Source organism: Panthera pardus, unplaced genomic scaffold (assembly GCF_024362965.1).
Source record: "Panthera pardus isolate Hobbes unplaced genomic scaffold, ASM2436296v1 HiC_scaffold_15, whole genome shotgun sequence".
Taxonomy (NCBI): domain Eukaryota; kingdom Metazoa; phylum Chordata; class Mammalia; order Carnivora; family Felidae; genus Panthera; species Panthera pardus.
In genome coordinates this window covers 4565409-4587888 of record NW_026526710.1, presented here as the reverse complement: position 1 = coordinate 4587888, position 22480 = coordinate 4565409, and the positions used below count along the sequence as shown (strand labels likewise).

The following is a 22480-nucleotide window of genomic DNA, read 5'->3' as shown; positions in this document are numbered from 1 at the left end:
TCAACAGTATTTACCATCAAATCTACAATAATCTATGACTGTCTTTTTAATAAATAGGAATTTGGGTTGGGGGGATAGTAGAGAACAGTACTTTGTTCCAGTATTTATGACACTTGAATTGCAGAGGCTTCCTCACTGTCCAAACTGGATAATGAGGAAAAACAAAATAGCTTCATTTGTGATGGTAAATTTGTAATAGCTATCAACAAATTAATGCAGAGCTTCTGTTTTCACTGTAATGACTTAGTGATTAGTTTGATGATAAGTGGTTTGCAACTTAATCACTGAGATAGACTTTATCTAGTAGTTGTAGTCCCCTGTTTTCTTGTTTTATATAAATTTAGGTGGATTTAATGGACATTACTTTCCCTCCCTTTTTTCCAGTATCCTTTCCTTGGTCCTGTACCCACCAGAATGGGTGGATTCTTCAGTTCTGGCTGTTCTCAGTGTCAGACCAGTTCTTTTTATCTTGTTAGTGATATTTATGAGCTGGACACCAGTGGTTTAGGTAAGTATACATTTTTGCGAGTATTTACTAGGTCTTTGTCATTGAAAACCTAGTAAATGTAACAAAATATTTATAACCTCACATATTTAGACAGATTGGGAGGAGGTGGAATCTATTCTGGAAATATCTGGTTTAATATCCAACAAGGTACATTCATAGGTACAGAGTAATGTTTTAGAAATTTAAGTCTTTTTCCTCTTTCAGATCACTTGTTAGGTCCAAAAGTTGAAGAAATCCTTAGTTTGTTGAAATATTGTTGGATTTCAGATTGAATTCTTTACTAAGCTTTGTGGAGAAAAGTTTTTTCCTTAACCCAGTGAGAATCACACATATTCCATAGATTCCCCCCTCCCGACCCCCACCCCCCTGGCCAATTATAAATTTTGTAGATTCTGTCTACAAGTATTTGAGAGTATTTGAAGCACATAGATTTTAATTCTTCCTAGACAATTTGAGGTATTGCTCTTGATAGAAAGATAATTAATGCCTTTCTTCTTTTTTTCCTTTTCTTCATCTTTTTCTTTGTCTCTCAGTAATAGAATTTGAGGCCTATGAGTCTTTTTTTTTTTTATTTTTTATTTATTTTTTTTTATTAAAAATTTTTTTTTTTTTTTAACGTTTATTTATTTTTGGGACAGAGAGAGAGCATGAACTGGGGAGGGGCAGAGAGAAGGAGACACAGAATCGGAAGCAGGCTCCACGCTCTGAGCCATCAGCCCAGAGCCTGACGCGGGGCTCAAACTCATGGACCGTGAGATCGTGACCTGAGCTGAAGTCGGACGCTTAACCGACTGAGCCACCCAGGCGCCCCAGAGGCCTATGAGTCTTAAGAGAAAAGAAAATGTCCTTGCCCATGAGTTGCTTATAGGTGTTGATCTTGCTTTTTTCTTCCTAGCAAAATGAATTGAAAGTTTTTCTTTTTCTTTTTCTTTTTTTTTTCTTTTCTGTTTAGAGGATACAGTGGAGATCCAGGAGCGAGTAGAGAATAGTCTTAAGTCTTTACTAGAACAGTTAAAAGGTAAGCATTCTGATTGTGGATTTCCATGTTTTATCATGTTGCCTGACACTCATTTTTTAGTAGAAACTTGAAAGAGTTGCAAATAATAACTTGAAAATAATAATGCGTACTTACGGTATTTTGAAAGACTTGTTTTTAATTTTAAAAAGTTTCGACTATAAAAGTAATAGATAACCTATTATGAAACAGTACACAAGTAGTCTTTCTCCCTTTCCCAGCCTCATTTCCCCAGAGAAGTAAGTACTGTTACTTACAAGGTAAGTAACACTTTGGAGTTGATACTCCTAGCTAGATGCCCCCCTAAACAGTCATCCATGTGTATGTGGAAATACATACTAGTGATTTTTATTTAACATATGAAAAGGTATAATACATGCTTTTCTGATTTTAATTTTCTGTTGTCTTGGACACTTAACCATGTCAGTTGCATATAATATTCCACAGTATTATATCAGTGTACTAAGTTTGAGTTATTTATAACTATTTTTTTTAATGTTTATTTATTTTGAGAGAGAGAGCATGACCCAGGGAGGGGCAGGAAGAGAGGGAAAGAATCCCAAGCAGGCTCCACACTCAGTGTGGAGCCCGATGCGGGGCTTGATCTCAAAACCATGAGATCATGACCTGAGTCCAAATCGAGTTGGACGCTTAACTGACGGAGCCACCCAGGTGCCCCATATAACTGTATTTATAACAGTGCTGAAATGAACATCTTGGGACATAAATGTTTGGGTACTTATTTGAGTATTTCTTTGGGATTAAATTCCTAGAAATGGAATTGTTGGTGAAAAGGAGATATTTATGCATTTAAAAAAATTATTTTTTATTTTTTATTTTTTATTTTTTCAATATATGAAATTTATTGTCAAAATGGTTTCCATACAACACTGAGCGCTCATCCCAAAAGGTGCTCTCCTCAATACCCATCACCCACCCTCCCCTCCCTCCCACCCTCTATCAACCCTCAGTTTGTTCTCAGTTTTTAAGAGTCTCTTATGCTTTGGCTCTCTCCCACTCTAACCTCTTTTTTTTTTTTTTCCTTCCCCTCCCCCATGGGTTTCTGTTAAGTTTCTCAGGATCCACATAAGAGTGAAAACATATGGTATCTGTCTTTCTCTCTATGGCTTATTTCACTTAGCATCACACTCTCCAGTTCCATCCAGGTTGCTACAAAGGGCCATATTTCATTCTTTCTCATTGCCACATAGTACTCCATTGTGCATTTAAACCACAATTTCTTTATCCACTCATCAGTTGATGGACATTTAGGCTCTTTCCATAATTTGGCTATTGTTAAGAGTGCTGCTATAAACATTGGGGTACAAGTGCCCCTGTGCATCAGTACTCCTGTATCCCTTGGGTAAATTCCTAGCAGTGCTACTGCTGGGTTCATAGGGTAGGTCTATTTTGAATTTTCTGAGGAACCTCCACACTGTTTTCCAGAGCAGCTGCACCAATTTGCATTCCCACCAACAGTGCAAGAGGGTTCCCGTTTCTCCACATCCTCTCCAGCATCTATAGTCTCCTGATTTGTTCATTTCGGCCACTCTGACTGGCGTGAGGTGATACCTGAGTGTGGTTTTGATTTGTATTTCCCTGATGAGGAGCGATGTTGAGCATCTTTTCATGTGCCTGTTGGCCATCCGGATGTCTTCTTTAGAGAAGTGTCTATTCATGTTTTCTGCCCATTTCTTCACTGGGTTATTTGTTTTTCGGGTGTGGAGTTTGGTGAGCTCTTTATACATTTTTGGATACTAGCCCTTTGTCTGATATGTCATTTGCAAATAATTTTTCCCATTCTGTTGGTTGCCTTTTAGTTTTGTTGATTGTTTCCTTTGCTGTGCAGAAGCTTTTTATCTTCATGAGGTCCCAGTAGTTCATTTTTGCTTTTAATTCCCTTGCCTTTGGGGATGTGTCAAGTGAGAAATGGCTACGGCTGAGGTCAGAGAGGTCTTTTCCTGCTTTCTCCTCTAGGGTTTTGATGGTTTCCTGTCTCACGTTCAGGTCCTTTATCCATTTTGAGTTTATTTTTGTGAATAGTGTGAGAAAGTGGTCTAGTTTCAGCCTTCTGCATGTTGCTGTCCAGTTCTCCCAGCACCATTTGTTAAAGAGACTGTCTTTTTAGCATTGGATATTCTTTCCGGCTTTGTCAAAGATTAGTTAGCCATACGTTTGTGGGTCTAGTTCTGGGGTTTCTATTCTATTCCATTGGTCTATGTGTCTGTTTTTGTGCCAATACCATACTGTCTTGATGATTACAGTTTTGTAGTAGAGGCTAAAGTCTGGGATTGTGATTCCTCCTGCTTTGGTCTTTTTCAAAATTACTTTGGCTATTCGGGGCCTTTTGTGGTTCCATATGAATTTTAGGATTGCTTGTTCTAGCTTCGAGAAGAATGCTGGTGCAATTTTGATTGGGATTGCATTGAATGTGTAGATAGCTTTGGGTAGTATTGACATTTTAACAATATTTATTCTTCCAATCCATGAGCACGGAATGTTTTTCCATTTCTTTATGTCTTCCTCAATTTCCTTCATAAACTTTCTATAGTTTTCGGCATACAGATCTCTTACATCTTTGGTTAGATTTATCCCTAGGTATTTTATGCTTCTTGGTGCAATTGTGAATGGGATCAGTTTATTTGTCTTTCTGTTGCTTCATTATTAGTGTATAAGAATGCAGCTGATTTCTGTACATTAATTTTGTATCCTGCAACTTTGCTAAATTCATGTATCAGTTCTAGCAGACTTTTGGTGGAGTCTATCTGATTTTCCATGTATAATACCATGTCATCTGCAAAAAGTGAAAGCTTAACTTCATCTTTGCCAATTTTGATGCCTTTGATTTTCTTTTGTTGTCTGATTGCTGATGCTAGCACTTCCAACACTATGTTAAACAACAGCGGTAAGAGTGGACATCCCTGTCGTGTTCCTGGTCTCAGGGAAAAAGCTTTCAGTTTTTCCCCATTGAGGATGATGTTAGCTGTGGGCTTTTCATAAATGGCTTTTATGATGTTTAAGTATGTTCCTTCTATCCTGACTTTCTCGAGGGTTTTTATTAAGAAAGGGTGCTGGATTTTGTCAAAGGCCTTTTCTGCATCGATTGACAGGATCATATGGTTCTTCTCTTTTCTTTTGTTAATGTGATGTATCACGTTGATTGATTTGCGAATGTTGAACCAGCCCTGCATCCCAGGAATGAATCCCACTTGATCATGGTGAATAATTCTTTTTATATGCTGTTGAATTCAATTTGCTAGTATCTTATTGAGAATTTTTGCATCCATATTCATCAGGGATATTGGCCTGTAGTTCTCTTTTTTACTGGGTCTCTGTCTGGTTTAGGAATCAAAGTAATACTGGTTTCATAGAATGAGTCTGGAAGTTTTCCTTCCCTTTCTATTTTTTTGGAATAGCTTGAGAAGGATACGTATTATCTCTGTTTTAAACGTCTGGTAGAACTCCCCTGGGAAGCCATCTGGTCCTGGACTCTTATTTGTTGGGAGATTTTTGATAACCGATTCAATTTCCTTGCTTGTTATGGGTCTGTTCAAGCTTTCTATTTCCTCCTGATTGAGTTTTGGAAGTGTGTGGGTGTTGAGGAATTTGTCCATTTCTTCCAGGTTGTCCAGTTTGTTGGCATATAATTTTTCATAGTATTCCCTGATAATTGCTTGTATTTCTGAGGGATTGATTGTAATAATTCCATTTTCATTTATGATTTTATCTATTTGGGTCATCTCCCTTTTCTTTTTGGGAAGCCTGGCTAGAGGTTTATCAATTTTGTTTATTTTTTCAAAAAACCAACTCTTGGTTTCATTGATCTGCTCTACAGTTTTTTTAGATTCTATATTGTTTATTTCTGCTCTGATCTTTATTATTTCTCTTCTTCTGCTGGGTTTAGGCTGTCTTTGCTGTTCTGGTTCTATTTCCTTTAGGTGTGCTGTTAGATTTTGTATTTGGGATTTTTCTTGTTTCTTGAGGTAGGCCTGGATTGCAATATATTTCCCTCTCAGGACTGCCTTCGCTGCATCCCAGAGCATTTGGATTGTTGTATTTTCATTTTCGTTTATTTCCATATATTTTTAAATTTCTTCTCTAAGTACCTGCTTGACCCATTCATTCTTTAGTAGGGTGTTTTTTAACCTCCATGCTTTTGGAGGTTTTCCAGACTTTTTCCTGTGGTTGATTTCAAGCTTCATAGCATTGTGGTCTGAAAGTATGCATGGTATGATCTCAATTCTTGTATACTTATGAAGGGCTGTTTTGTGACCCTGTATGTAATCTATCTTGGAGAATGTTCCATGTGCACTCGAGAAGAAAGTATATTCTGTTGCTTTGGGATGCAGAGTTCTAAATATATCTGTCAAGTCCATCGGATCCAATGTATCATTCAGGGCCCTTGTTTTTTTATTGACCATGTGTCTAGATGGTCTATCCATTTCTGTAAATAGAGTGTTAAAGTCCCCTGCAATTACCACATTCTTATCAATAAGGTTGCTTATGTTTGTGAGCAATTGTTTTATATATTTGGGGGCTCCTGTATTCAGCGCATAGACATTTATAATTGTTAGCTCTTCCTGATGGATAGACCCTGTAATTATTATATAATGCCCTTCTTCATCTCTTATTACAGCCTTTAATTTAAAGTCTAGTTTGTCTGATATAAGTATGGCTACTCCAGCTTTCTTTTGACTTCCAGTAGCATGATAAATAGTTCTCCATCCCCTCACTTTCATCTGAAGGTGTCCTCAGGTCTAAAATGAGTCTCTTGTAGACAGCAAATAGATGGGTCTTGTTTTTTTATCCATTCTGATACCCTATGTCTTTTGGTTGGCACATTTAGTCCATTTACGTTCAGTGTTATTATAGAAAAATAGGGGTTTAGAGCCATTGTGATGTCTGTAGGTTTCATGCTTATAGCAGTGTCTCTGGTACTTTGTCTCACAGGATCCCCCTTAGGATCTCTTGTAGGGCTGGTTTAGTGGTGACGAATTCCTTCAGTTTTTGTTTGTTTGGGAACACCTTTATCTCTCCTTCTATTCTAAATTACAGACTTGCTGGCTAAAGGATTCTCAGCTGCATATTTTTTCTGTTCAACACATTGAAGATCTCCTGCCATTTCTTTCTGGCCTGCCAAGTTTCAGTAGAGAGATCCGTCACGAGTCTTATAGGTCTCCCTTTATATGTTAGAGCACGTTTATCCCTTTCAGATAGCTGCTTTCAGAATTTTCTCTTTATCCTTGTATTTTGCCAGTTTCACTGATATGTCGTGCAGAAGATCGATTCAAGTTACCTCTGAAGGGAGTTCTCTCTGCCTCTTGGATTTCAAAGCCTTTTTCCTTCCCCAGATCAGGGAAGTTGTCAGCTATTATTTCTTCAAGTACACCTTCAGCACCTTTCCCTCTCTCTTCTTCCTCTGGAATACCAATTATGCATAGATTATTTTTCTTTTTTTTAAAAAAAAATTTTTTTTAAACGTTTATTTATTTTTGAGACAGAGAGAGAGTATGAACAGGGGAGGGGCAGAGAGAGAGGGAGACACAGAATCTGAAATGGGCTCCAGGCTCTGAGCTGTCAGCACAGAGCCCGACCTGGGGCTCGAACTCACGGACCGTGAGATCATGACCTGAGCCAAAGTCGGACGCTTAACCGACTGAGCCACCCAGGCGCCCGATTATTTTTCTTTAGTGCATCTCTAATTTTCCCCTCATACTTCTGGATTTTTTTATGTCTCTTTTTCTCAGCTTCCTCTTTTTCCAGAATTTTATCTTCTAGTTTTCCTGTTCTCTCCTCTGCCTCTTCAGTCCGAGCCGTGGTTGTCTCCATTTTATTTTGCAACCCATTTATAGCATTTTTTAGCTCCTCCTGGCTGTTCCTTAGTCCCTTGTTCTCTGTAGCAATAGATTCTCTGCTGTCCTCTATACTGTTTTCAAGCCCAGCGATTAATCTTATGACTACTATTCTAAATTCACTTTCTGTTACATTGTTTAAATCCATTTTGATCAGTTCGTTAGCTGTTGTTATTTCCTGGAGATTCTTTTGAGGGGAATTCTTCCGTTTTGTCATTTTGGATAGTCCCTGGAGTGGTGCGGGACTGCAGGGCACTTCCCCTGTGCTGTCTTGAATAACTTGGGTTGGTGGGCGGGGCCGCAGTCAGACCTGATGTCTGCTCCCAGCCCACCGCTGGGGCCACAGTCAGACTGGTGTGTGCCTTCTCTTCCCCTCTCCTAGGGGCGGGATTTACTGTGGGGTAGTGTGGCCCGTCTGGGCTACTTGCACACTGCCAGGCTTGTGGTGCTGGGGATCTGGCGTATTAGCTGGGGTGGATCGGTAAGGTGCATGGGGGCGGGAGGGGCAGGCTCAGCTTGCTTATCCTTGGGTGATCCGCTTCGGGAGGGACCCTGCGGCACCCGGAGGGAGTCAGACCCGCTGCCGCTGGAGGGGTGGATCCACAGGAGCACAGCGTTGGGTGTTTGCGGGGTGCAAGCAAGTTCCCTGACAGGAACCGGTTCCCTTTGGGATTTTGGCTGGGGGATGGGCGAGGGAGATGGCGCTGGCGAGCACCTTTGTTCCCCGCCAAGCTGAGCTCTGTCGTCCGGGGCTCAACAACTCTCCCTCCCGTTGTCCTCCAGCCCTCCAGCTCTCCGAGCAGAGCTGTTAACTTATAACCTCCCAGATGTTAAGTCCCGCTCACTGTGAGAACACACTCTGTCCGGCCCCTCCGCTTTTGCCAGCCAGACTCGGGGCCTCTGCTTGGTTGGCGGGCTGCCCCTCCGCCCCGGCTCCCTCCTGGCAGTCCATGTAGCATGCACCGCCTCGCCGCCCTTCCTACCCTCTTCTGTGGTCCTTTCATCTGCGCTTGGCTCCAGAGAATCCGTTCTGCTAGTCTTCTGGCGGTTTTCTGGGTTATTTAGGCAGGTGTGGGTGGAATCTAAGTGATCCACAGGATGCGGTGAGCCCAGCGTCCTCCTACGCCACCATCTTCTCCCCCTTTACTTTTTTTTAAAAACAAAAAGAGGAACCTCTTTTTGTTGTTAGTTTATTTTGAGAGAGAGGAGTGCATGTGCACAAGCGAGGGGAGGGGCAGAGAGAGAGGGAGAAAGAATCCCAAGCAGGTTCCCATGCTGTGAGTGTGAAGCCCGCCATGGGGCTGGAACCCATGAACTGTGAGATGATGACCTGAGCCAAAACCAGAAGTTGGAAGCTCAATGGGACTGAGCCAGCAAGGAGCCCCATGCATATATATGCATTTTAAATCTGAGGGTCTTTCTTTTCAAGAACCTAAGTGGTCTTTTATTTTATTGTCCAAATGCAGAATGATAATTAAAAGATCAAGATCCTGAGAATAAAATGTGGTATTTATTATGAAGGTGAATTTCTACTATGCACTTTGGTCTTTTGGTCCATAATGGCACACATTCTTCTATATCATTCACTTGGAGTCTTAATTTTATTGTGACAACGGTCTGTTTGTGGAGAGGCTAGCTGGTGTTTAGACTCTAGAATATATAGTTTATAAGGCCGCTTTTTATATTTTGAAGACAACAGAGCAGTAGTTACATGGCTTTTTAAAGAGCTTAAAATAGGGGCGCTTTGCTGGCTCAGTCGGTAGAACATGCAACTCTTGATCTTGCGGTTGTGAGTTTGAGCCCCGCCTTGGATATAGAGATTACTTAAAAATAAAATCATAAAAAAAAAAAGGCTTAAAATAGATATTCTTTGTTGTTTGGTTCACGTGGGGGAGAAAAGCTTCTGGATTAAGCTTTTATATTTATATTTGCTTATTCTTTCTTAGAGTGTATATTGTGTTTCTAAAAAATAGCATTGAAACAAAAGCTATATAAAACAATAAAATATTTTTGTTTTCAGATGTCTTCAGTAAATGTAAAGGTGACCTCTTAGAAGTTAAAGATGGTAACTTGAAAACGCATCCTGCTCTTTTAGAGAATCTAGTCTTCTTTGTTGAGGTATGTTTTGTTCCCTTCCAGAAAAACTTGATTTTCCTTAGAGTGAAGGATTAATTTTTTAAAAATGAACAGGTAAATAGGCACCTTATACCTGTAATTTAATCCCCCGCCCCCACCTTTTGTTAACTGAAAAGCAGTTTAAATCATTTTTTTGAATGCGCTCCTTCCAAGCATACCAGGAAGGTTTTGTTGATAATGAATAAAACTTGTAATTTGCTTTACCAATGTTTAAAAATTCCTCAGATTCACTCCAAATCTGTCTGTTCTCTGTTCGTTTTCTTTTTTGACTTAACTATTATGTACTTTAAGTTAATTCCACTAGCTTTTTAAATTTGTTGCTATTACCAGTTATTAAGATTCTGCACTGTGAAGGAGAATCTGGGCGCTGATTTAGCAAAACTCTCGCCTCTTTTTTAACCAGAGAGAAGAGAAGGATTACAAACACATATAATTCATTATCTTATTTTTGTCACGTTTATTTTCCTTCTCCTAGTCTGTTCTGGTAACTGGCACAGTGTAAGCGTATAAGCCTCTGAACAAATCAGTAATAACTACATGTATATGTACATGCACACTCTGTAGCAGAGCAGAAGCATAGGTGTAAACACCTAAGTTACGACAAAGAAGAAATGTACTGACCAACTAGGGAGATTTCTGTTTATATTTAAGTTTAAGATTTGCAGGTGAGGTAATATCTTAATCGGGGAAGTGGGTGAGGAGAGGCATATTGTAAAGAACCTTTGGATTCCATGCCTAGGAATTTGGACCTTTCACTTGAGTGAAAAAGATGTTAATAAATTGCTACAAATTTAAAAGGAAGCTGGATAGAGTAGAGGATGGGTTTAGAGCTGGGAGAGCTAGAAGGAAGGCTAAAGATTGAAGCAATCATAGTATTCTGAGCAGTATTCAGATGAAGGTCTTCTGGGTCTGTGTGGTGATTGTAGAAATGAATCTGATCACTCTAATCTGTAATGAGCTAGAGGAGACCTTGAAGGGATTTGCACAGCACCGTTGGCAAGGATTATTTAATCCATAACTTTGAACTGTTATTGATGAATTTGCGGTTTTTCCTCTTTCAGACTATTTCTATCATCCTTTGGGTGTCCAGTTACTGTGAGAGTGTCTTGCGACCATATAAATTAAATCTACAGAAAAAGAAAAAGAAGAAAAAAGAAACCAGCATCATCATGGTAATAACAGAAAACACAACAACTTGGCTGCGTGCAGCTTTTAATTTTCACTGTTTTCCTGTATATTGTAGGAGACCTTAGGATCCTGTGTACATTCATTTTCTCTGTCAAGCTTTTTTTTCTTTTTTTAAATTACACACCTACAGAAAAGCTTAAAGACCAGCATGATAACACTCAGATATCCTTACTTGACGCTTGTTAACACCACGCCCAAGATATTTTCTCATTTTAATTATGATTTCTTTCTTGGCTTATTTATAACTTAGAAATGTCTTAATTTCCACATTTGCCACATCTCCTTTATCTTTCTCTCATTCTATCATCTGTCCCAACCTCTTGTTTGTTGAACCGTTTAAAAGAAAAGTACAGACTGTGATGCAGTCTCCTACAGAATCACAGTACTGAAGAAATTTTCATACCTAAGACATTTAATACTGATGCAGTCCTGTTATAATGTCTGTATTCAGATTTCCCCACTTACCCAATTGTGTTCTTTATTATGATCCTTTTCAAAATACTGGGATCCTATTAAGTATCTGACATGGCTTTTATTTATTTTTATTTATTTATTAATTTTTTTTTTAATTTTTTTTTTTTAACGTTTATTTATTTTTGAGACAGAGAGAGACAGAGCATGAACAGGGGAGGGGCAGAGAGAGAGGGAGACACAGAATCTGAAACAGGCTCCAGGCTCCGAGCTGTCAGCACAGAGCCCGACGCGGGGCTCGAACTCACGGACCGTGAGATCATGACCTGAGCCGAAGTCGGACGCTTAACCGACCAAGCCACCCAGGCGCCCCCTGACATGGCTTTTAGTTACCATGTCTTTTTACCCTCCTTTCAACTTCCTTAGTCTTTTGTTTATCTTTATTGTTCAACAGTCTAGCTCAGTTTTTGGTAGAATGTCTTACAATCTGAATTTGGCTTGGGTTTAGGTTAAATATAGATGCTGTTTCCTTCTTAGCAAATTAAGTCAGGGGGCACTCATGTTGTTAAGTCCCATTATTGGTGATCTCAGATGAAATTATTTGATAAAGGAAGTGTCTATGGATTTCTTCATTGTAAAGGTGCCTTTCCCACCCTGTGATTAATAAGTCATCCGTGGGACAATACTTTGAGATTGTGAATATCCTATTACCTGCCAGCCTTTCATCTGCTGGTTTTAACATCTGTTAAGTCTAACTTGCATAATCATTTATTAAAGTTATGGTTCCACACTGGTGATTTTTAAAAATTCTGTCAACCCTTTTATCATGTATTGGTTGGCATTTTTGGTAGAGCTGTCCCACACCCATTCATATATATATTTGTATGTATATTTTTAAGTATCACCATCTATTTGAATATCATTCTTTTTTGTTTGCTTTTTAAATATTTATTTTGAGGGAGAGGGGGGAGAGAGAGAAAGAGTGAGAGAGCGTGAGCATGCGTGGGAGCACACAGAAGCGGGGGAGGGGGGGGAGAGAATCCTAGTCCAATGATGGGCTTGATCCTTTGAATCATGAGATCATGACCTGAGCTGAAGTCAAGAGTCAGATGTTCAATGGACTGAGCCACCCAGGCGCCCCTTGAGTATCATCCTTTAAAAAAAATTTTTTTTAATGTTTTTATTTGAGAGAGAGAGAGACAGAGAATGAGAATGAGAATGAGAATGAGAATGAGTGGGGGAGGGGCAGAGAGAAAGGGGGACACAAAATCAGAAGCAGGCTCCAGGCTCTGAGCTGTCAGCACAGAGCCTGGGACTTGAACACACAGACCACGAGATCATGACCTGAGCCAAAGTCGAACACTCCACCGACTGAGCCACCCAAGTACCTATAAATAAATATTTTTTAAAAAAGAATATGTTCCAGTTAATATAGACAGTTGCAGTACTCTGCAGAAACACTGGAATTAAAAACTGAGATTATTAGTGTGATATAAATAAAGTTCATTTATTTCTCTTTCTATTCAGTTTTGTAGTGTCTTCCCATCTTGATTGATTTAGTTTTTGAATGCGTAAAACATTAATATAAATTGTATCCTTTTCATAAGGAAAATTATTTAGGATTCATTCTGTGCAGGATATGCTATTTTATTAATGTTTGCATTTATCCTAGGTGGGAGATTTTTGCTCACTGTAGCAACATAGCAACCGTTGTCATTTGAAAATGTTGATTTTTTTTTTTTTTTGATTCTAATTTTTTTTTTTTTTTAACGTTTTATTTTATTTTTGAGACAGGGAGAGACAGAGCATGAACAGGGGAGGGTCAGAGAGAGGGAGACACAGAATCGGAAGCAGGCTCCAGGCTCTGAGCGGTCAGCACAGAGCCCGACGCGGGGCTCGAACTCACGGACCGCGAGATCGTGACCTGAGCCGAAGTCGGACGCTTAACCGACTGAGCCACCCAGGCGCCCCTGTTGATTTTTTTTTTAATGTTGATGGTTTTAGTAGTAATTTTGACTTCCTGCATAATTCAGTAACAATTCGGGAATTCTTTAGATTTGACACTGCTTTGCTGGATGTTTCTATTCATTCAGAAACAAAGGGTAGTTCTATTTGGAGCAGGATGTAATGAAGAAACCTGTCCTTTTTTTTTCCAATGTAATTTAACATATCATGAGTGTTAAGTTTGATGGTATAGAACAGAGTTGCTATGTTACTTTCTCTTCTGATGAAAGCCTGTGCTCTTCAACTGTGTCAAATAGCTTTTTCGTATTTGGATTGGGATGGAGGGTGGGTTATAGTTATTGCTTTTCTAGTTTCTAAAAATGAGAATAGCTTTCGTATATTTCTGATCATCAAAGTAACCTAAAGGTGTGAATAAAATGAAGGCCACCCATATTCCCACCAACCAGTAATTGCCCCTGCAAACAAACCAGAATTATGCCCTATGGGAGGTTCTGCAACTTGTCTGTTTGTGTTTGTTTTCATTTAACAGGTTATCTGGGCATCTCTTCAGGAGATACGTAGATGTATCTCATTACTTTAAATGGTTATATGATGAAACATTGGTATTCCGTTTTCTCATTTGCATTTAAAAAAATTGAGTGGAGGGTTGGGGGGGTGGGGCAGTGCCTGACTGGCTCAGTTGGAGGAATGCATGACTCTTGATCTCAGGATTGTGAGTTCAAGCCCCACATTGGGTGTAGAGTTTACTTTAGAAAAATGTTGAACCTGCAAGGAAAACTTCTTGAGTCAAAAGCTAGCCTTACTAATTGATTGGCCAGGTTTCTTGTGTTTGTCTGATTTTTGAATTTTGTCATATGTTTCTGGGATTTCTTTGATGTCTTTTCTGTTCATCTTTTTGCCCAGATTTCCTGTTGTGGTAGTAATATTTTTTCTCTTGATGTGTTTTGAGCTATTCAGGTCTTAATAATGTTACTCTATATCCTATATGATGCAAATTTTTCTTTTCATTTGTCTTTTGAGTAGTTTTTTGGTCAGCATAGTAATTTTATATATATATATATATATATATATATATATATATATATATATATATATATATTTTAATGTTTATATTTGAGAGAGAGAGAGAAGGAGAGAGAGAGACAGTGTGTGAGCAGGGGAGGGGCACAAAGAGAGACAGAGACAGGATCTGAAGTAGGCTCCAGGCTCTGAGGTGTTAGCACAAAGCTCCACACAGGCTGGAACTTCCAAGCTGTGAGATCATAACCTGAGCCAAAGTCAGATACTTAACCCACTGAGCCACTCAGCACCCCTAAAAATATTTTTTTTAATAGTTCTTAGCTTGGTGTAATGTTTAGAAAGGCCTTTTCAGTTTATGATTACACGAACCATTACCTAAATTTTCTTCTGGTACTTTGGTGGATTTTTTAAAGTTAAGTTTAAATCTACCTGGAATTTATTTTGGTACTTAACTATTTATTTAATTCACTTAATTTATTTTTTAAAAGATGTTATTTTTAAGTAATCTTTATACCCAGTGTGGAGCTCAAACTTACAACCCTGAGATCAAGAGTCACATGCTCTACTAACTGAGCCAGCCAGGTACCCCTGTTTTGTTTTATTATTGATTTATTTTTACTTATTATTTATTATTATTTTATGTGGTTTTTTTGTTGTTGTTTTGTTTTGAGAGTGAGAGCTCACGTGTGTGTGCAAGTAGGGAAGTGGCAGAGAGAGAGAGAGAGAGAGAGAGAGAGAGAGAGAGAGAGAGATTGATTGAGAATCCCAAGCAGGCTCCATTCTCAGCTTGGAGCCCTCATGTGGTGCTCAAACCCATGACTCTGGGATAATGACCTGGGCCAAAACCAAGAGCTGGCTCCTTAACTGACTGAACCACCCAGGCATCCCTTAAATTCATTTAAATTCCCTTACATTCTTAAGTTTTATCTTAAGACCTGTTTCTTTTCACTTTTTTATCACCTTACTTATATATCCATACTATCTGGATTTCATGTAACTTTATGATCTACTCTAATATATATGAGGGCAAATTCTACATAACCATTCTTTTTCAGGATTTTCTTGGCTGTTGTCTCCCATTATGTTTTCTATTAGAACTTAGAAAACTCTTATTTCTGTTATATTTCTGTTGTTAACATTAGAGGAAATCTCAGTGACATATAGAGAAATGAAGTTTTGGTTTCTTTCATCTTCTTTAGTGTTCCAGAAGAGTACCAGCCTGAAGTTGAGTAATAACCAACTAAGATATTTTCTGTTGGTTTTTCCATCTCTAGTTCCCCATTTAAAAAAATGCTTGTCATTGTTTCTGAATTAGCATTATTTGGTGCCAATTAAATTTACCTTGCTTTAGAGAGACTGTCTTAATATCCAAAACTGTATCCATCCCTGTTACTATTTATAGCATTAAGTAAAACTATAGCATGAAGTTAATATAGCTTATGTGATATGAGTGAAGGAAATATGTTTGATAATCTTTCATCTTTTAAAAAATATTTTTTCCAGCCACCAATCTTTACCAGTTTCCAAGACTACGTTACTGGGCTTCAGACTTTAATTTCCAATGTTGTGGATCACATTAAAGGGCTTGAAACACATCTAATTGCACTTAAACTTGAAGAACTTATTTTAGAAGATACTTCTCTCTCGCTGGTAAGAGACTGTAGGCCATCAGCAATAATAATCTTAAAGGTCACAAACTTGAAAGAATGTCACATTGCTTCATGTAGTTGGGCTTTGCTGGGTATCTTTGAGAATGTTAATAAGTAGATAAATACAGTTTTATTGAGCTCGCTGTTGTTGGGTAAATGCTCGTAGAAATACAGTGATCGAAAAACCTGGCTTTAGAGAGATATATACAAAAACTGCTTTAAATTGGAGATATGATATACACACAGAAATGGAACGAGCCAGAAAGAGTCTCACTGGAGAGGGGACATTTAAGGATTAGTAAGTTTTCAGTAGGCAGACTGGAATGGATGAAAGGAATCTGAAACAGAAGGCACAGAGCAGAGGCAGAAAGGTAAATTGTGTGGGGCACCATGAGTCCGTTGGCAGAGCTAGAGCACATGGTATGTGGGAAGGACTGTCCATTACAAAGATGACAGGCACAGTAGGCCACTGTCAATCGTTGTGTGGTTGTTGTTAAAGCATCTGTCTGCCCTCTGACATGAGGAATAAGATTGCTCATTTTGAGTATTTTTTTTTTTTTTTTTACTGTTTGTTTATTTTTGAGACAGAAAAAGACAGAGCATGAATGGGGGATGGTCAGAGATAGAGGGAGACACAGAATCTGAAACAGGCTCTGGACTCTGAGCTGTCAGCACAGAGCCCGACGTGGGGCTCAAACTCACGGACCGCGAGATCATGACCTAAGCTGAAGTTGGACACTTAACCAACTGAGCCACCTAGGCGCCCCTCATTTTGAGTATTCTAAAGGTTATCTTTAACTTTGGGCTACTTTAGATTTTTCGAGCCTTGACTCTGTCCTCATCTTTTGACCTTGGGAAAGTCACTTACCCTCTCTAGGCCTCAGTTTCTTTATCTGTATAATGAAAATCATAATACCCATTTTATAGGATTATAGTGAGCATTAACCAAAATAATAATGGCCTTATATTGCCTATTTTTGTTGAAGTCATGATACATGTACTGAGCAGCATCAGCCACCAAATATAGGATCCATATAGTGCTATTTATCTTTTGGGTAAAAACAAATTTTTTTTAATTCAGTTTCCACTAGGTTTACTTCTTTATTCTTTCTTTATTTTTTAATGTATTTATTTTTGAGAGAGAGAGAGAGAGAGAGAGAGAGAGAGAGAGAGAGAGAGAGAGACATAGAGTGTGATAAGGGGAGAGCTAGAGAGAGGGAGACACAGAATCCGAAGCAGGCTCTGAGCTGTCAACACAGAGCCCACGTGGGGCTCGAACTCATGAACCGCCAAGATCATGACCCGAGTCAAAGTTGGCCACTTAACAGACTGAGCCACCCAGGCCTCCCTCTTTCCTTCTTTTCTTTCTAAACTTGAAACAACTATCCATAAGGCCTCTGGACTAGCATCTCCAGTCCTGGTTCTTTTCCTCTTCCGTAGGGGTATCCACTGAAACTGGTCTGTGCCTAGACCTTTTAATGTAACCTTAAAATATACGCTAATAGCTGTTAGGTTTTTGAAAGTAAATGATACATTGTTTTATTCTGAAACTTGGCTTTTTTTTCACTTAACCTTATATTCGAGAGATTTGTTAAGGCTAATGCATATACATCAATTTTGTTTTTTTAAACAACTGTATGACATTCAAATATGAGTGCATCATAGCCATTGGATATTTTAGTTTTTTTGTTTTTTTGAGAGAGAGAGGGAGCACATGAGAGCAAGTAGGGGAGGGGCAGAGGAAGAGGGAGAATCTCAAGCAGTCTCCACACCCAGCATGGGTCTTGATCTCACAACTGTGAGATCATGACCTGAACCCAAATCAAGAGGTAGACACTTAACTGACTAAACCACCCAGGTGCCCCTTTGGTTGTTTATATATATTTACTTTTACTACAGTACTGAATGAAATGTATTTTATATACCTTTTCTTATGCACATGTGTACTTCCAAGATAGATTAGGTCTCGAGTAGTAGTATTATTTGGCTATAAGGTATGCTTACCTGATTTCTTCAGGGTTTTGCAATACTGCCAATTTCATGTAAGCCTGATTAGTTCTTAGCCAGCCTCCTTTTTTTCTCTGTTTGAACATTCCATCCCTTTATTTTTTGTAAAATGTGCAGCAAGTATTTAACTCACATATTTGAGTAGGTCTCAGAAAGCTTTGTTCTTTTTTTTTTTTTTTTTAAGCTGTTTGGTCTGTGGAACCAATGGACTTTGTCAATATAGAGGGAGACCTATCAATATTATCACTAGAAAAGGTGGCAGAGGTAAATTTGATGCTTTTAAGAAGTGGGTATGATAATGTCCAAATTAATAATAAATTTCCATTTTTGTTTTCTGATGAAATAATCAGAAATATTAATTTTTCCATTTTGTATAGCCCATAACAAAATATTAGTGATTTTATGTTCAAACTACTTAGTAATAAATTTTCTACCTTTTTTCTATATGAAAGATAATAATCAGAAATCTCAGTTTTTTCACTTTGTATAATTAAAACAGAGAATACTGATGGAAGAATTAAAAGAATAATAATGCTAGAGGCTCCTGGGTGGCTCAGTCAATTAAGCATCTGACTTTGGCTTAGGTCATGATCTCACAGTTCATGAGTTGGAGCCCTATGTCAGGCTCTGTGCTGACACCTCAGATCCTAGATCCTGCTTCGGATTCTGCGTCTCCCTCTCTTTCTGCTCCTCACTCACACTCTGTTTCTCTCCCTCAAAAATAAATAAACATTAAAAATTTTTAAAAAAAGTAAAGCTAAAGTAATAGCGTTAGTGAAAAATCACATGGAAAAATGTACATCTCTGATGAGCTTTAGCCTTCTTTGCATTTTTTGAAACTGAAAATGACCCACTGTATTCTGATGAAGCTTGCCATGAGACCAAAGGTAATGGTAATTTTTTTTTTAATGTTTGTTTATTTTTGAGAGAGAGTGCATAAGTGGCGGAGAGGCAGAGAGAGGGGGCAGAGGATCCGAAGTAGGCTCTGTGCTGATAGCAGTGAGCCCGATGCAGGGCTCAGACTCACAAACCGCAAGACCATGACCTGAGCAGAAGTCTGATGCTCTACCAACAGAGCCATCCAGGAGCGCCATTGGTAGTTTTAACATCTGTGAGAGGAACTGTAATCTGGGAGAATGCTTTCAGAGCAAGACCACTAATTCTTGTCTCGTTTGTAGGAAGAGAGAAAATTTTCAAAGACTGTGCAAGGGAAGGTGCAGAGCAGTTATCTACACTCACTTCTGGAAATTGGTGAGCTGCTGAAGAAAAGACTGGAGACCACAAAGAAACTAAAAATTTAAGCGAGTGTGAACCACAGGCATCAATGACTCTGCAGCAGAAAATGACATCATCTTCCCAGGCAAAAGCGACATCTGGTTGACCATCATTTTAATCCAGAACTTCCTCATAAAATGCATGAAGGACTTTGATTGTGAATTAATTTTTTAGGTATTAAATGTATACAACTGATTAAATTATTGTATATAAACCGGAAGCAGGACCCTCATCTGGGTTTGACCACTTTTTATACATGTTCATATGCATATGGCAGCCACAAGAGAACCCCACTTTTCTTCTTTCCTTCCATCGCCAGAAACATCTGGTGGGGGGGGGGTTGTCCTATAAAAGCAGCAATAGAAATTAAGCATAAAGCATTGACCTCAGAGCAGCTGAATGGCCCTACCATTATAGCAGTGGGTGTTTGATCTGGTTCTTGAGCCTTAGGAAGCAGAAAGCAGTGGAGGGGGACCATGGCTGGGAGCAGGCCCTCTTTCCTTTCCACATTAGTTTAGTTTCGAGGTTTCCTCAGCTGCTTGGCTCCCACAGAATCCAAAGCAGGTACCCGAAGGGCCTCAGATGAAATTTGGCATAGGCACCTGTCAGTGAAGGGTGCCCCTCAGAAGACCACAGGCACTCAAGTGTTTGGCTTAATAGTCTAATAGCCAAGACATCCCCATCCTAGCTCCTGTGAGAGTTAAATCACAAATAGGCTTGTGTTACTTACGGCTGTATGGAGGGGAAAGCAGTGCAGGCCACTTACAGGCCTGCTGAGTACTAGCTTGCTGTCTTTCATCCATCTTTGGGAAAGATGGGAATCACTGTTTTAAAGAAGAGAGGTGTACATAATTTATGCAGGCGAGTCTAATACCAGTGTCATTGGTTTTGTGAGATATATATATATGTATATGCTTTTACATATATATTTTCAAGCATATATATATATATATATGCTTGAAAATAAAGATTTAATACTTTAGTGTTTTTTAAGTGGGGAGTTTGGGGAGGAAGGAAGGAAGGAATGTATATTATGGACTTAATCTAGGTTTTAAGTTTTAGGCTGGCAAAAGAAATGTTATCCATTGGGTTTGACTTTCAGTCTGCTTTCTTCAAACTTGAGAATTGCACCAGGGTGGTGTTTACATTGTACACCTGGAGCTCCCCAAGACTGTAGCTTCAGAGGTCGGTCTGACAGAAAAGATAAACATTGCTCTTGAAAATGTTATACAGTTTATACAATTACTTTGATAAGTTTTTGTGTTTGAATCTGTGCTTCTGTTTTTGGTCTTTGTTACTCAAATACCATTAAGTTAATAATTCTGTAAGAGCAAAGACATGAGTTTGATGAGGAAATTCAAGCATCTGATGGAGGACTGATTGGTCTTGACGACCTTACAGGTCATTTCCAATGCTTCTCCAGTGAAACGTGATACTTTTTTTCTTTTAAAAGCAACAAAAGAGAGCTCGGAAAATGTCTGTATGCAAAACAATTGTATTTTGTCCCCTCATCTTGACTTTCTTAGATTCACAATTTGATAGGGTGATAAATAACTGTTTAAACTTCCAAGGAAATTTTTTAGAAAATTACAAAATTATCTGTTCAAAATAAGACTTGCTGGAAATCCTAGTCCATCAAGTAGTTTCAAGAAGTTATTTTTTGATCTAAGTTGGTATCCACAGCCGTCATACCCCATCCCAAAAGGAAGAACTGCCTTGAACAAGATGAACTGAAAGTTCTAATTGATTCCAAATCTAATTTAAGGACAACATATCATAATTTTGTAAAACTATTGCCTATTTAGATGGAACTTGGTGTGTGTATGGGGGTGGGGGATGTGTGTATGACATGTGTTCTTGAAATGATGCTTCTTTGAATATCCAAAAATACTGTACATAGAAATAGAAATGCTCTATGAAACAAGTCTATTAACTGACCATGGTCAATCTAGCATATGTGTGCTCAGTGAGCTGGCTTTGGTCCTCAGGGACAGTGCTTGACTCCAGTGGTCTACCTAACTAGTCTTTTGCCTAGGGGCACCTGGGACCTCTACTGGTTTTAGTGACAAATAATGTTACGTCGAGGTTATGCTTCTTTTGTTACTTGCTGATTTTCCTACTAAATGTAGCATTTCAATTAGATCCAACCTCTTACATTTTGAGATAATTGTAAAAAGAATGAAATTATGCAGAAATGGCCAATATCTTTTATTGATCTGTTCTTTTGGAAACTGTTATGCACTATAAATTGTGTACAGTTAAAAAAAAAAAAATATATATATATATATATATTCTTACATGAGTAAAAAGCACCCTCTCCAGCAATTGTATGTCATTGGTATTTGAAGAGAATTCCCAAATAACCCATTGCTGCTGCTGCTGTTTTTGGTTTGTGTGGGTTTTTTTTTGTTGTTGTTGTTGTGTTTGTTTTTGTGTGGTAAATTGATATTTAAAAAAAAGAAAAAACACGACTACTGTTTACAGACTGAAAAATTACTGCTTTTTATACTACTGAGATCCTAAGTTAAGACTCTCCAAAGCAAACATTTGGTTTAAATCATTTATCTGATGTGGATAAAACATAGAGAAATTTTTAGTGTCCTCCACATAATGGAAAATGTACAAATGCCTAGCTGTGTTGCCCATCAATTTTGTATATTTTCATAATTTTAATTGTTCAAAATTGCATTATATTTTGCAATCACTATGTTCAACCTGGATTTGTCTTTCATTTAAACTTTTAATATAAAAAGGGGTTTCAATGTATCTATGGCCTTGTTATTGAAACTCTTCCTACTTATTTGATGTCATTTATTAATATGGGAAGTATATATTCTTCCTTCTTCAGTACTACGTGAAGCATACATAGCAAATTAAACTAGATGGGTTAATTTATATAAACACTTCCATCTTAAGTTGCCTATCTGCCTGGGTCATTTCTGTTCAGATTCCTAGAAGCCACTTTTTTTTTTTTTTTTTTTTAAAGATTTTAAGTAATCTCTATACCCAATGTGGGGCTTGAACTCACAACCCTGAAGTCAAGAGTCACATGTTCCACTGACTTACAGGTGCCCTGAAGCCACAACCTTTTAAATGGTGTAATTCGTCTCAGTTTTGTACTGAGAGTTACATTCCTTGGCAAAATTGTAATATTTGTGAATTTAAAATTTTTATTTCAAGGCTACTAGTCTTTTTGTTTAAAAATAGTACCTCATGCTAGCATTCATGAATTCAGCATATATGAATTGAATGCTTCTTTACAATGTGCCAGATTCCACTTTAGGCTGTGTTGATAGAATGGTAAATGATAGCATATGTCCCAGTTAGTGGCCAAGGTGGGGGAGAAGATAAGAAATATAAACCTTAGTTTGTAAGTCCTGTTTTAAGTAAGTCAGGATATGTGATAACCTGAATCATGAGTAGTGCCCTCTGACCCGACTGATGAAGAGTCAGC

The 22480-nt window shown here is 38.4% G+C and overlaps 1 protein-coding gene across 1 annotated transcript in view; it reads left to right on the top strand.

Moving 5' to 3' along the window:
* The window catches only part of NAA25 (N-alpha-acetyltransferase 25, NatB auxiliary subunit), an 80167-nt gene extending 58226 nt beyond the window's left edge, over positions 1 to 21941 (top strand). The window contains exons 19-24 of the mRNA XM_019467416.2: positions 385 to 508; positions 1461 to 1526; positions 9396 to 9493; positions 10573 to 10683; positions 15599 to 15745; positions 18930 to 21941. Coding sequence (XP_019322961.1) covers positions 385 to 508; positions 1461 to 1526; positions 9396 to 9493; positions 10573 to 10683; positions 15599 to 15745; positions 18930 to 19052 — 669 coding nt within the window. The 3' untranslated portion in view covers positions 19053 to 21941. The remainder of the gene's footprint in view (positions 1 to 384; positions 509 to 1460; positions 1527 to 9395; positions 9494 to 10572; positions 10684 to 15598; positions 15746 to 18929) is intronic.
* Positions 21942 to 22480: the final 539 nt, after the last annotated feature.